The 15,895-nt window shown below is 41.4% G+C and overlaps 1 protein-coding gene across 5 annotated transcripts in view; it reads right to left on the reverse strand.

Moving 5' to 3' along the window:
- The window catches only part of LOC134873755 (tight junction protein ZO-2-like), a 90,716-nt gene that overhangs the window by 24,750 nt on the left and 50,071 nt on the right, over positions 1–15,895 (reverse strand). For all 5 annotated transcript variants that reach the window (XM_063897586.1, XM_063897583.1, XM_063897585.1 and 2 more), the window contains 9 exons: positions 12,456–12,561; positions 12,090–12,208; positions 10,463–10,523; positions 9,464–9,614; positions 9,252–9,360; positions 4,704–4,923; positions 3,818–4,002; positions 1,881–1,976; positions 1,700–1,779 (listed from right to left, as the gene is read on the reverse strand). In XM_063897586.1, the coding sequence (XP_063753656.1) occupies positions 1,700–1,779; positions 1,881–1,976; positions 3,818–4,002; positions 4,704–4,923; positions 9,252–9,360; positions 9,464–9,614; positions 10,463–10,523; positions 12,090–12,208; positions 12,456–12,561 (1,127 nt within the window). The remainder of the gene's footprint in view (positions 1–1,699; positions 1,780–1,880; positions 1,977–3,817; positions 4,003–4,703; positions 4,924–9,251; positions 9,361–9,463; positions 9,615–10,462; positions 10,524–12,089; positions 12,209–12,455; positions 12,562–15,895) is intronic.

The following is a 15,895-nucleotide window of genomic DNA, read 5'->3' on the forward strand; positions in this document are numbered from 1 at the left end:
AAACACAGTGGCGGAATCTCAGTGTTAGTATTATTAGATCTAAGCGCTGCATTTCACACTGTTGACCACAACATACTGCTAGACCAAATAGAAAACTGGTTGGGACTTTCAGCAACAGTTGTAAATCGGTTTGAATCCTACTTAAAGGACAGGAAACACTTTGTTTCTATAGGCAGCTACACATCAGAGCTGACCAATATGACATGAGGGGTTCCTCAAGGTTCCATCTTGGGGCCTCTTCTCTTTAACATCCACCAACATACTACCACTGGGTCAGATAATGAAAAGCAACAAAACAAGTTACCATAGCTATGCAGATGATACACACATTTACATTACCATTTCACCAGGAGATTATGCTCCAATTCAAACACTGAGAAAGTGCATCGAACAAATCAATGACTGGATGATTCAGAACTTTCTCCAATTAAACAAAGACAAAACCGAGGTAATTGTTTTTGGAACAAAGGAGGAACGAGCTAAAGTCAGTGCTGAGCTTCAGTCAGCAATGTTCAAAACAACAGCTAACGCCAGAAACCTAGGTGTAGTCCTTGACTCTGAGCTGAATTTCAACAGTCACATTAAAACAGTTACTAAGTCCGCCTACTATCACCTGAAGAACATATCTAGGATTAAAGGACTAATGTCACAGCAGGATCTAGAAAAACTTGTCCATGCTTTTATCTTCAGTAGACTGGACTACTGTAACGGTGTCTTTACAGGTCTCACTAAGAAATCCATTAGAAAGCTGCAGCTGATTCAGAACGCTGCGGCTCGAGTCCTCACTAACACTAAGAGAGTGGATCACATCACTCCAGTTCTGAAGTCTTTACACTGAGAGAGTGGATCACATCACTCCAGTTCTGAGGTCTTTACACTGAGAGAGTGGATCACATCACTCCAGTTCTGAAGTCTTTACACTGAGAGAGTGGATCACATCACTCCAGCTCTGAAGTCTTTACACTGGCTTCCTGTCTGTCAGAGAATTGATTTCAAAGTTCTGCTGCTGGTTTATGAAGCATTGAATGGTTTAGGCCCAAAATACATTTCTGATCTCCTTTTACATTATGAACCATCCAGAACTCTCAGGTCTTCTGGGACGGGTCAACTTTCTGTCCCCACAGTTAAAAGTAAACATGGAGAAGCAGCGTTCAGTTATAATGCTCCAAATATCTGGAACAAACTCCCAGAACCCTACAAGGCCGCTGCAACTCTTACTACTGAAAACATTTCTTGTTGCCGCTGCTTTTAATTGAAGTGTTCTTATCTAACATTGCATTGTAACTTTTATTCATGTATTTTATACCTGTTGTGTTTATTTCATCATCTTTGCTTTTAAATGACTGTTTTTAAATGCCATTTTATAATGTGTTTCTGCTGCACTATTTCTAAATGCTCTCAATGTCTTTCATTTTTGTAAAGCACTTTGAATTGCCTTGTGTTAAAAGGTGCTATATAAATAAACTTGCCTTGCCTTGATACTGCTGTAGCTGGTAGACAAAATCCTTTAAATCACACTCTTCAGGGATACAGATAGATGAATAGGACCCTGCATAGATTTGAATATGTGTGTGTGTGTGTGTGTGTGTGTGTGTGTGTGTGTGTGTGTGTGTGTGTGTGTGTGTGTGTGTGTGTGTGTGTGTGTGTGTGTGTGTGTGTATGTGTGTGTGTGTGTGGGTTTTTCAGTGTGAGTTGGCACCTGCTCGATGATTTGTCGGATGGTGTTGAGGCGAACCACTCCGGAGGACTTCTCAGATCCGGCGTCTTTGGGCTCGGTTTCTAACATAAGAACACAGAAACAGTGGAGGGGTGATCAAGCAGAAACACCAGGACCTCTAACACCCACTGACACCGAGCGAGCAGGGCGGGCAGGGACTCACTGGCAATCACAAACAGGTCGGGCAACTCGGAGGCCAGCTTCTCATTGGCAGCATCAGCAATGGGGCCGAACAGAACCACCGGACGGCGGAAACCAGCTGCAACGACACGCTGCTCATTACAATGCTGCTCCACACTAGAAACACTGAAACGTTCACTTTAATTTAATGTATTATGTCAACAAATGTCACATAACTGTATTAGGTTAGTTGAAGGCAATAATATTCCGTTTGAATAAAACATTTTAGGTTCAACTTAATATTATTGCTTTCACCAAACTAATAGTTATGTGACATTTGTTGACATAATACATTTAATTAAAGTGAACGTTTGAGTTTTTTCAATGCATTTCATGATGTAGCAAGAAAAAACCTTGGTAACACAAAAGAGGTATGTAATTCACAAGACATTTGACAGTTTCACCTGGTGGATAAACTACGTAATGAGGAAGTTTCATCATCATACAGACCATAAATAATTCTTGTTATAATATTAACCTGCTAATATTTGTCAGAGTGTTTTCAATCTAAGAGCATGATGTTGTGGCTATGCAACATTTAATCTTGTTTGAAGCTAATTAGACAATTCCAGAAGAACATAGGGCTCAAATGCTCTTTGAGTAAATAGGCATAATGTATACGTTTAGACAGTTATCACATAAAACAGGAAAAAAACTGTAAATACGTGATAATTCAGCTGGTTTATATCCAGGGTGCGAAATACAGGGGGGCCTTGGGGGCTCAAACCCCTCAATTAACCCATGAGACCTCCTGAAAGCACCAAAAGCAAAATTTGAAGGGGGTCTCAAAAACAAAACAATTTTGTCAAAAATAATGTATTGTCACTAATGGTCACTAAAATGTTTTTAAGCTCACCATGTCCAGCATCCAGAATTCAAAATATTTATTCACAAATATGTTTGCCCAGAGGAGCCAGCCAGTCCTGTGCACGAATGCAAATTAGCCATGTGCGCCAAACAGAAAAAACACCTAACGTTGAGAAGTCATACTAAAAATGGCTAGCAAGCAAAAGCTAAACCAGAGCGTATCACTCACACACTTTGGGTTCACATCCAAAAAGGTGGCACTCAGAGATGAAGATGCACCGAAAGAAGATGCTGGTGCAGCTAGCACAGTGGGCCCACTCGCTACCAGAACAGAGGATCCTCTCCCACCCAGTGACTCCCCAGAAGAACAACGTGAAGTTGAGGCCAAGTGCTCCGAAGACGCAGAAGGTGCTGAGGTTATGTTAGCACTAGCTGCTACTGCTGCTAGCACAAGTGACTTGACATTAAGGCAGGAAAATTGGGGTGATAAGTGTGTAGAAAAGCAAAAAAAAACGTTGCTACTCTCAGAAAAGGGACCGGGTTTACACCTCAAAGAAGAATGGATCAACAGTGAGGTTACTAGCTCTGAAGCAAAGAGGCTATGAAAGCAGATATACAGACAGGGACAGCCAGGCCCACTCAAGGTCAGTGGAAATAGCCCAGATGAAAGAGAAAGACACCCTCCCGAACACTTTCATTGTAATGTTATGTAGTCCTATTGCATATGGAGAAAATTTAGATCGGTATTGCGCAACAATCGGGAGATGGGCCCCCCGAATATTGAGGGGTATTTCGCACATTGTTTATGTCCATTACATAATGGTGAAAGACATCTACCCATAAAACACTGAACGATGACTTTAAGTAAATGTATAATATCAACAAATGTCACATAACTGTGTTAGGTTAGTAGTTGTATCTAAACTTAATATTATTGCATTCAGTTAAGCTAATACAGTTATGTGAAATCTGTTGACATAATACATTTAATTAAAGGCATTGTCTTAGTGTTTTCAGTGTCGATTACAACACTAAAATCCACCTATAACATGTAGATGTTTTTTTCAGTCAGACCCTAGAGGAAACTGTTTTCATAAACAGAGACTCAGCCACCTTCTCGGAGCACCACCCGCTCGTATGCTGGGAAGCGGGTGGCCAGGGTCTGAGCACTCAGGTTCTCTCTGCTCTTCCTCAGGTCCTTCCTCTTCACAGAGCGCTGAGCTCGCAAACGCCAGAAGTCTGCACGATCGCCCGCCACTGCTTTATGAGCGCTCTGCACACTGGCCATCTGCTCCGCCCTGCCAGGGAGCACAGATAACATTCAATCATCACATCCAGGTTCAGGCACTGTTGGAGGAGCCATATCCACACTGTGTCTACTGTATATAAGACAACAAGGCCTTTGTATATGTTAAGGACAACTAATTGACCAAGTTTTTCATGTTGGTGTATATCCTGGCACTGTTCTGTATCATTGACATCATCTCTGGTTCTTTGCTACTTAACTTCGAATACCCCTGTTTCAGAGTAAACACCTCCCTGTGACCTTTGCTGGTTCTTAGCAATAAAGTATGAAACTTTTGCAGAAATACTCCCGAAGAGCGAGGACAGAGACTCTTCCAAGAGTTGCTTTTATTCTTTCTATGACAACAATATTTCGACATCACATCAGCGATGTTTTAAACCAAACTAGGATTTTCCTCTCGGATTGTGTCATCTCTTTGTGCTATTATATACAGACGTGGACAAAATTGTTGGTACCCTTCCGTTAAAGAAAGAAAAACCCACAATGGTCACTGAAATAACTTGAATCTGGGTGTGGCGCTATTTCTTGAGGCGGTAGCATGGAACCAGAGATGTAAGAATTGTCAGATCCTTTATCCTTTCCTTTTTGTAAAAGTAGATATACTACAATTTTAAAATATCCCAATAGACATAAAGGCCTGCAAAGGTCACTTAAGTAAAACTACTTAAATATTAAAAGCAGTGACTGCCCTACCTGCTCTTGTTGGGGATGAGGCCCTTCTCCAGCAGCTGCTTGTCCTTGCCAACACGGATAGCCAGCCAGTTGCCAAGCTTGCCGTCGTAGAGGGTGTCCACCACCTTGAAGATGTCCCCCCGGCTGAAGGCCAGGCTCTGAGGAGTCTCCTTTTCATACTCAAAGTGGGTCCGGATGAAGAAGGAGTCTCCACGCCCCGACACCAAGATATCATTATAGACTAGAGGAATACAAGGAGAAGGGAGCGTTAAAGACGGGAGGACAAAGGAACAGAATGAGGCTCTGACAGAGTATGATTATACAGTTTCAAAAATAATTTCATAATATGAAGGTGTCACTCAGAGACTCTCTTAATGGTCATTCTTGCTAATTATTTTTCTCATACTGCCTGTGCTGCAGCACCTCTTTTCACCCTCTGACTGAAACCAGAGCCCAGTCTGTTCTGATTGGTTAGCTGGCCAGCTGTGGTGTGATTGGTCAACCATTTAGAGATGTCCCGCCCCTAAGTGTTATTTAGTGATGTCACTATGTTATAGAAGTAAACAAAGGAGTCCAATGGAGCTGTTTCAGGCAGCTGGTGGGAGAGATACTCCCTCTGGAAGGATCAAAGGGATTTGAGCCTTTGCAGACCATCAACATGCAACAAAACATACTACAGCAGAGGGAAAACCTCCAAAGCAGAATAGGGCCCCTTTAAAAAGTTTGGTTTGGGAATTTCGTCAGCTGCTCTGAGTATTTGTTCTGTGTAGTTAGTAGAAGAGTTATGCATATTTTATCAGTGATCTACAGTTGAGTAACATGTAGATATGCTGCAATAAAGGAAGAAAGACAAACAGCAGGCTAATACTCTTGGATGTAGGCGATGGTGAATATTTTGGGCCTTTTTCCTACTATTATCGGTACAGCTGAAGACAGACAGGGAACAGAAAGTATGGCAGATATGCTGCAGGATGCCCACTCTACCCGGAGAGCTCATAATAATATTAACAATAATGTCCATCTGTTGCAGTTCAAAGCTCCACAAATATAGGAAGTGGACCTTTGAGCTGAGAACTTCTATTCCATGCCCTCAATTAACCTTCATGTTCACATTCCCTTCCTTATTTGCACATTCAAAGCAAATAGCGCATATTTTATCTGACTGTTGAAATGAACTGTACAGCCTGCTGCGGGCTGCAGGGAGGCTTCCTGATGTGATGTGTCTGGTCTGACAAAGCGCTGACCCAAAAGGACCAACAGAGGCCACAGTCATACTGACTCCACTCCACTACTGCACACACCACTTCACACACACTGTGGACTCAGCTGCAGCACACACCCAGTCCACAGTCACACTGATGAGATACAGACAAAAAAGGCACACCTCTTAAATCTTTAAAAGACTACTCTTGTGAGCAGAACCCACAGGAACTACAACATGGAACTTTTCAGTTTTTTCAGTGGAGTTGTGTAGGGTCTGTATTCACTCCGAAGTTCTTCCTGCGTCCAAAACTACCTCCCTGACCTCTCTTTACTCATCCACAACCATTTGCGTTTGGTGTGAGGACCTGCCAGCTTCCCTCTGATGACCTTACATGTCCTCTCCTCAGAGCTGTGTGGGGGGCTGGGGGGGGCACACAGTGTACCGGGAGGTCGGTGCTCTGCTCCTTTCACATGGTTTTGCTTCATAAATAGATTCCTCCAATAAAAAGGCCATTAGCTCAGGGGGCCGATGCGCTCATTACACAACACAACAGTTTGAGGCGTGTGCCCATCTGTGTCACGGCTGGCTGAACCAAAACTAGCCTGATCTGGACTAAACGCCTCGGGGGGGGCAAGCTGGTATCTCGATCATTCACTGAAAATACAGAGAGAGAGAGAGAGAGAGAGAGAGAGAGAGAAAGACAGAGAGACAGAGAGAGAGAGAGAGACTGTGGTTCTGTGCTGTGAAGGTGACAGTTGGCTTGCAAAGCATTGTGGGAAAGTGTGCTGTGTTCAGGGATGTTCCAGCAGTTGGTGTTGGGGTAAAGTTTTCCTTAACCCTGTAAGGCCCTGGCTTGTAATTTTACAACATCACTTTTAGTTATCCTAAAAAAGTCAGTAAATGTTAGGTTTTTTTCAAAGACTACATTTACACAGTCAGTCTCACAATTCTATCAGGTAGAAAATGTGTTTATAGGTCCCGCCGTCTGGCCATCAACTCACACAACTTCCAAATCTCAGAACCAAGCAACATCTCTGTGTTTTATTGGACTTGGATTTGTCACATTAAAGTAAGTAAAATGCCTCAAATACTTGTTTTTGTAATATTACAATGTTTAGAACATGTACATATTTAGTTATTGTGGAATACATTCATCACATGTTATTTAGATTTTATTTTACATTGCAATATTAAAAAAATTACCCTAAAAACTTTTCTAATTTCTGCACAAGAGGCTTCCTACAACAACATCGGAAAGGTTAAAAAAAAAAGTTGCTGTATTTTCTATATTTTGGCTTTACAGGGTTGTATGTATTAGAATGGTTTTGTAGTATTTTATTACTATTCAGTAAAATAAGTGCTCTGATGAGGTGTGCACAGTGTCAGCCCAGTGACTGCATCAGATATGTGCGTGTGAAATTACATGTGTAAGAAAGTACAGGGCAGAGCTAAGGCCTGTTTGCAGGAGTAGGGAGGTGTATGTGTGTGTGTGTGTGTGTGTGTGTGTGTGTGTGTGTGTGTGTGTGTGTGTGTGTGTGTGTGTGTGTGTGTGTGTGTGTGTGTGTGTGTGTGTGTGTGTGTGTGTGTGTGTGTGTGTGTGTGTGTGTGTGTGTAGGAGGGTTCATGCAAGGACAGAAGGCCCATGGTTGAAGGTTGATAGCTGGGGAAAGGGTCCTGAATAGTAGCTGGAGAGCGTTTGCACGAATATAGGAAAACAACTAACACGGGCAGGAGTAGCTGGAGGGCATTCGGCCCTATTAGAAAACACTGAAGTCTTCAAAAATCTAGCCAACATAGGAGGAGAAAGTCACAAAATAGTACAAGTTGTCAAAACATTGGGATTACAGTTTGTAGATGGAACTGCAGGGGTTAGGACTTTAAAAAGGAAAAGCGCGTTCACATGCGGAGACTGGCCCGGGTTTTCATTCTCTTAAGAATAAAAACTCCATGTATCAAACTCTGATCGTCTGCAGAGCATTCTGGGAACCTGATGAGACTCCAAGCGCTACGGAACGGCTGAAGATTGGAAATGTCGTTGAAGATGTCCCTGTTCATATTCTAGCCCAGGCCTTGACCTTTGTTTTTACACCCCACATTGGCATTTCATAGCAAAAGGTTCTGTGTTTGTAGCACAGGCTGTGGTACTGAGAACACTATCTTTAAGTCTTCCACTCGCTTCGTGTGATGGTTAACTTGTTTCAACTTAGCTATATTTCCTCTTTATACCCACGTTACATCTGGTCTGTTATCTACTTTTTACGGGCTTGAGGAGTAGCAGATCACATGTAACGGATTAATGTAATCAGGATCAGGAAAGCACTTGTTATGCGTAATGACCCTTTTCAGAATGCTATAGATTAAATGAGATGATTATGATCATTGATGCATGTGTCATGGCACGTTAAGGTAGAGCTAATTTGAATTACTTTTGTAAATCATACTGCTGCTTGATAACTTAACCCATAATTGAATATCTATTTTGATTTATGTTTTTTATTAGCTTATCATCTGAATCTGTAAATAACATAAAGCTGTCAGTTACATGCAAAGGAGTAAAAATTACAATATAGGCTTTTAAAATGTAGTGGAAGTATAAAAGAGCATAACAAAAATGACCTCCTTTTTTGATTGTTTCAATAATGATGAACAGTACTTTTGAGTAAAGCAATTAAGAGCTTTAGGGGTACATTTTCAACAGATAAAAAAGTGTTTTGATTATTGCTATTTAATTGATTTAATCATAGCTTTATTCCCTTATAGTTACACAAAAGACGGCATCAGAATACTGTTATATTTCTACATAAATTTTTTTTAAAAAAGAGCATATTTGTTGTAAAAGAATCTGTGTATCTACGGACCATTTCTCATGCCCCGCCCCTCGCTCCAATGAACATTTGACCATTTAGAAAGGTGAAAAGCAAAAATGAAAAAAGCCTCTCAAACGCTCTTCCGTTTACTGGTTCAAGAAAGAAAAAAAAACGGTCCGTAGATACACAGATTTAAATTCTTACCTGATAACAGCACTATACTGTTCCTTTTATTTAGAATTTTAGAATTGGAGGAGGAAACCCTCTTTATTAGTCGCATACATGCACACAGCAGAGCACACACAGTGAAATTGGTCCTCTGCATTTAACCCATCTTAGTACTAGGAGCAGTGGGCAGCTATTGTGCAGCGCCCGGGGAGCAATGGGGAGGGGGGATTGGAGGTGTCCGGTGCCTTGCTCAAGGGCACCAGAGCCCTCCTAGGAGGTGAACTGGGACCTCTCCAAGTAGCAGTCCACCTTACAACTAAACTGTATATGAAGATGTTATCAGTGAAATAAAGTAAGTCTGTGTTTGCTGCTGTCAGTGGAGTGTGTTACCGTCAGGTTTGCTCTGAGCCAGGATGGTGACCACTTCCCCTTTAGGAATCTCCAACAGGAAGAGCACGGCTTCCTCTCTCACTACTCCTTGGAAATCCACATTGTTCACCTTCGAGACACAAACAAAAGGACACATGCCTTTGTGATTTGAACGCTCATTTGAATGTATTGCTGTTTATGAAATGGATGGAAGGTGTTTCTGAACTGGTCACCTTTAGGATTTGGTCCCCTATGTGCAGACCCTCTTCCTCGGCAGGACTGCCCTCTTGAACACTAGCGATGAAGATGCCGACATCATTTCCTCCTGCCAGCCTCAGCCCCACACTGTCTCCCTTCTGGAAGTTCACCATCACCGTGTTGGGCCTGCAGAGAACACAAATTCTGCTCTTTACTATATGAGCCAGGTTTTATAATGTTACAGAGCCAAGGAATTTCTATTCAGACCCAGTCCATGTAAATGTCAGAGCTTGTAAGTCCAGCTGAATCAGTTACATGTTAATCTTCTGCCATTTTTTGCATGTGACATGGCATGAAAGATCAAGCCTATTGCTGCTGTGTGACGGGGCAGCATGTGATACATACAGATCCTTTGCTTAGGTAAGTAAAGTACAAAACAAGCATCAAAATATACTTAAAGTACCAAAACTGACAGTACTCGTATATCAATATCATAACACAGGATTATAATAAGCCGTGCATTAACATGTACATCATTTTTGCTAGGTGTCTTAATCCATAATAGTATGTCGTGATTCATTTGTTGATTTAATTGATTATAAAGAGCACATATTAAGTTCATTTTCAGGTTCATATTTGTATTTTTCTCCTCTCCTGTGAAATGTCTCCATGCTTTAATGTTCAAAAAGCTCTTTATGTTTCTCATACTGCCTGTGATGCAGCACCTCTTTTCACCCTCTGTCTGAAACCAGACCCCAGTCTGCTCTGATTGGTTAGCTGGCCGGCTCTGTTGTGATTAGTCAACCGCTTAGAAATATGTCAGAAATGTCCCACTCTTAGCATATCATGTATAATGTGTTAGAATGTTAGCCCGAGTGTTACACAGTAATGTCATTATGTTATGGAAGTAGGAATGCAATGGAGGCATTTCAGTCGGGGAAAATATCCAAGCTATAAATATCATGGATGCTTCGGATGTCAATCTTTAAGGTACCTAAACTGTGCCAATCATAGAGAAAAAAGGACAAACTCACCCATATATTTTTTCATCTTCTGGACTTGGTCGGAGGAGAATCTTTGGCGTGGTTATGGCAACTAGAGATAAGAAAATCAGTTGTTAGCATCTGCTATGCTACAAACATGACCTGTCAGTAAAGTAAACGCATAACTAAGCTGATAGAGTGATAATAAAGTCATTATATAATTACTACTCCAAAAACAAATAAAAGAGCTAACGTAATGCCATAAACAAACAATTGCATCACCACTGCTAAAGACGGACTTGGGTCGGTGTGATTACGTTTTGTAGTTTCATTTCGTCACTTGTTATCAACCACTGTTTTTATGACACGTAGAAGCTTCACACATTCACAAATGGAGTATTTACTGACGTATTTTATGTTGTACAACAAAACTTGAAAAACTTGAAAACTTCTTGTGTTACCAAAAGCATTATTTCAGGCTTCTTATCAAAAACACTTTCAAACAACTGTTGACTTAGAGACAAGCGAACCAGTACAGGTAAAATGCTAACTCATTTCCGGGTTTGATTACTTATAACTACTTTAAAGATTATACAGTATATTCATGTAATCCTCCAAATCTACCGAGATTTGGATCTGTTGATTCTAATAAATGTAATTATGACACTGCATTAGACACAGGAATAGTCTTTTCACGTTTCTGTTGATGGCCTCTTTAGCTTGTTGTTTTAGCTTTACAAGTTGCAGCTCTGCTCACATCAACCGGTTTTCCAAAACAGTCACACATTCTGTTTTTTTCTGTGAAGATTCAGAAGTTGAACACAAGCTCAAATCCAAATGAATGTGAGTTTACTTTTGTGAATGTATCATTTTTATGTGTTAACTAGCACATATCAAGCTAGGATGAAAATATGTCAGTGTTGGGTTTACAGCTTGTGTAAAAAAAAACAAACAATATTAGCAGCTTTAGGAATATATATATGGTAAACAGGTATACAAATAGTCACTGTTCAGTCATCACGGAACCCAGTGCACCACCAATAAAGACTGTATTGTTACTGATGTGCAATCCAACTACCAATAACTATTGATAAGAAGTTGTTCCAAAACCACTGCTCATGATCTGTTGTTGAGTTTATTATTATTATTGCAGGATGCTACCTCCGCTACTTTATATGTTCACGTACGTCAGATACTTGTTGCCTTTTTTTCCTAATTGTGTACTTATTTGATTTTATAAATGTGTCCTTGCCTCTTAATGTAAGTGAGCCTACTTAGTGTATTTAAATGTATCTTCACTGTCCATTTGCAGCATCACTGTAAATGTCCCCGCTGTGGGGTGAATAAATGAATACTGTTTATGATATAAAGCCGTGCAAAAAATTAAGAGACCACTTCAGCATTATCCTTTTCTCTTGTTTTACTATTTATAGATGTGTCTTTGAGTTAAATGTTTGTTTTTTATTGTTGTATTCTATAAACTACTGACAACATTTCTCTGTGTTGGAATTCAACAGACAGTGGAATGGCAGCCATATTTTTTTCTGGAGCTGGATAACTCAAAACAAGTGGATGTTTTATAATCAGTGGAATCAGCTTTAAGTCATTTATGATAGAGAGTCTAGTGTGTCTATGTCAGTGCAAGATGTGTGTTTTGATGTTGCTGTGTGGTGATGACCTGGAGGCTGCTCGATGTGCCCCGACTCTCTGTTTAGCTCTGCGGAGGCCTGGGGGTCTTCAGGTACTCTGAAGGGGGAGGCCATGGCTGACATCTTAGCTGTCTTCATGGGTTCTTCCCTGTTTCAAGGTAACACACACACAGACACACACAAAGGATGAGAGACTGCTAGGTGTCACAGCAGCTGATTAAAGACTGGGGGGAGAGAAAGACCCTCCAGAGAGATTTATCAAATGTATATCTCAAGCAAATCAGGAGTCAGAACAAAGTAGGTCAGAAGTCTGGAGTGGATATCCCAGTCCACGTCACATCCACATCAGGTCATATGTCTATATCATCAAACAGGAAGTCCTCTCATTATCCTACCTGGGGTTGTCTCTTTCATTCGAAGAGTGGGAGGACAGGTCAGACTGGCGGGACCTCCTCTCCTCTGGGGGGGAATAGGAATGGTATGACTCCATCTCTGATATGTCTGACAGACGGACAGACAGACAGACAGACAGACATACATTCAGTTAAACACAGACTACATCCTCCTGTCCATACTGTGCACCACCACCAGCACCAGCAGTAGAAAATTGTTGCCTCCGGAGGCACCAACACCAGCTTATTAGCGCCCAGGACAGAGTGAGGACATTGTTAGAGAAGGTCAAAATTACAAGGACACACTCGTGGTGAAACAGCCCCATAAAAGCAGCCAATACTCCAACACACTGAAACCATCAGAAATGTTCAAAAGTATTAGGGGGATTCAAAAGGATTGGTTTCCATTCATATCAGTATCAGCAGTTAAGATCACGGTTGGTACTGGTGTATTTTAATAGAGACCACAGTTCGGTTCAAATTAAAGACCACTGCAATCCAGGTCCTTCAGAACAGTGTCCGAGTTTGAGGTGACTTTGGTTTTAAATAATGGTCTATATCTCAGATGACATACACTATATAGACAAAAGTATTGGGACACCTACACATTACACCCAAATGCCAAATTCTCAGGCATAAATATGAAGTTGGTCCCTCCCTTTGCAGCTGTAACAGCTTCCACTCTCTGGGAAGGCTTTCTACTAGATGTTGGAGTGTCTGTGGGGAATTGTTGCCCATTCATCCAGAAGAACATCTGTGAGGTCAGACCCTGATGATGGACAAGAGGGCCTGGCTCACAATCTCCATTCTAGTTCACCCCAAAGGTGTCAGTGGGGTTGAGGTGAGGGCTCTACGCAGGCCAGTCCAGTTCTTCCACACCAAACTCATCCAGCCATGCCTTTATGGACCTTGCTTTGTGCACTGGGGCACAGTCATGCTGGAACAGGAAAGAGCCCTTCCCCAAACTGTTTCCACTAGTTGGAAGCCTAGAATAGTCCTTAAACAAATAAAAGAACTATCAATGAGCTGTATCAGGAAATCATTTGTGTGCAATTCCTGAATGCAGGGACTCCACCGCTCCTGCTACAGGAACCCAAACTTGCAGAAGACTTCGGACAAGTTCTGCCAACAAAACTAGGATGCTTCCTAGAAGAATCAGAACATTGTAGAGGAATCACGTACAATCTGGCCTGGGAACACTTTAGGATTCCCAGGAGTTCCTGGTGGATGCAGCTAGGAAGGAAGGATGACACTTGCTGCCATACTGACACACATCCAGATTTGGACAGATGTATGGAAGCATACATTGAAAGCTTTTGAAAAACCGTCACTAATATCACATTGGAGTTAAATCTCAAGTTAACTGCAGGTATTGTAACCTACAGAGGGTAATTCATGTTCAGTGATCTTTTCAGAAATCCAAATCTAAGGACCTCTGAGGCAACTTCTGCATCACCAATACAAGGGAAGCTCATACTGCACAGAAACAAGCTGCTGACGGTCCACAGAGAGCACTCTGCTCTCACTCGGTCCCATTTGAAGTGAACATGTGTGGCAGAGTGTTTGATTTGGCTGCTTTTATCCGTCAGAGTGCGGCACTCAGCACACAGCTCCGAAAGACAGGGAGGGAGCTTTGTGACGGATGCCGGGACACCAAGAAACAGAAACAGAAGAAACCACATAAATGAGAGCAAACAGAAAAGTGAAAATAAATGTTCTTCAGAAACAACATGGCGTGTTAAAATCAGCAGACCGTTGTTCACATGGAGTCTGGCACAGGTGCGATCTAGAGCGTGTCGATTAGTTTGATTAGGGTTAGAGACATTCTGCATGCAGGCTGTAAGGAAGACAGACAGAAAGAGAAAGAGGAATGTGAGGGTAATGTGTCAAACCTGATGTGGAAGTGAAGGGAAGTGTCGACCAAATATGTCAGAAACAACATCAGTCATTTAGACAACACCACCTTTGTGTGTCGATGTGGAAGACTCCATCACAGCTGATCAATACAGAGTTATTTTTCTTTCCTGTCGAGGTGAATTCATTTTTCGCCCAGTTGTAAAACACTTCAGGCAAACTATTTGGCATCTTTGATTTTAAAGATCAAAATTGTAACAGGGCTAAAGACTGAAACCCAGACAGGATTGTCTGTAAGGAAAGGGAATAGTTTTTAAATTACGAAAGACCTTCAAAGCAGCACAGTTCTGATGAGCCCTGGAGTCATTTTACATGAAGCACAGATCAATCAGGTTATTGTATATTGTTCATTTTAAGTTGGGCTTCATATATGCTTGAACCCCACAGTACGAGGGGTCCAGTTCCAATATTCAAGCAATGTTCATTTTATTTAAAACCTTATTGTTTTATTTCTCTTTCAAATTGAAGCAAAATCCATTGTATTTTGTTTACGCTGTATGATTTAAAAAGCTCAATCTAACCTTTTCACTGCAATTAGGGATAAAAAAAAGAATAATTCTTATAAACAATTTGAATAAACATCTCACTGACAGTCTGCTTTGCTATTGGCTCAGTCCATTCATGTTCCTCAGAGGATGAACCCTTTTCATGGAAATGGCTCACTATGGGCCCCACAAATGTAGGATTAAGAAAGTTCTTTTTTATCGTGGGGGGAAATGGCGATTATGGCTGCTAGTGAAGCTTTTCAGTTGTAATCTTGTTTTATGTATTAATCAGTAAACAATGCAGCACAAACAGCCAACACATCCACACACACTAGGGATTCTTCTAACGGGTGGGGATGGAGACTCTATGGTGGAGAAATAACTAAAGATTCTGGTATGGAAACTAGAGTCAAAGGCTTAATGGGTCAGCCATATTAACATAAATAATTATATTTAAAAACTTGAAATGTTGCCTCAGCCTTGGGTTGGTGACCACCAACAGTGTGGTGAGATGTGCGCTAGCGTATGAATGTGTGTGTGGAACAGCAGCTAGAGGAGAGACTTCAGATGGATCACCTGGACAGACAACGGCGATTGGCTACACTGTTAGAACGAATGATTAATATGTTATTACACTGAAAAGTCAACAGACATCTTACCCACTGCACGAGCCACGCTCTGGCATGCAACCTTCTGTATTCACAAAAATAAATCATCACTCTGTGTGCAGCATCCTGAGTCAATATTCCGATAATATGAGAGCACATTCACCTGGAGGCAGCGCACCGACTTCTTCCCCTCCTTACTTCCCCTCCTTACTTCATTAATTACACAATTCAGAGCAAATAGTGATTTAATATGTTTATTTATTCAGGAAAAATCACGTATTAAAAAGTTAAGAGATTTAGAGCAGTATAAAGTGTAGTGCAAAAGGTGTGAAAGCTTTACAACTTAGTCAGGTTGTGTCACAGCCGTTTTACAGCTTAGAGAAAGGCAACAGGGTTACACATGCTGTGTCTCGGGGGGGAGGGGGGAGTCCTTCAT

The sequence above is a fragment of the Eleginops maclovinus genome, chromosome 12 (assembly GCF_036324505.1).
Source record: "Eleginops maclovinus isolate JMC-PN-2008 ecotype Puerto Natales chromosome 12, JC_Emac_rtc_rv5, whole genome shotgun sequence".
NCBI classification, from domain to species: domain Eukaryota; kingdom Metazoa; phylum Chordata; class Actinopteri; order Perciformes; family Eleginopidae; genus Eleginops; species Eleginops maclovinus.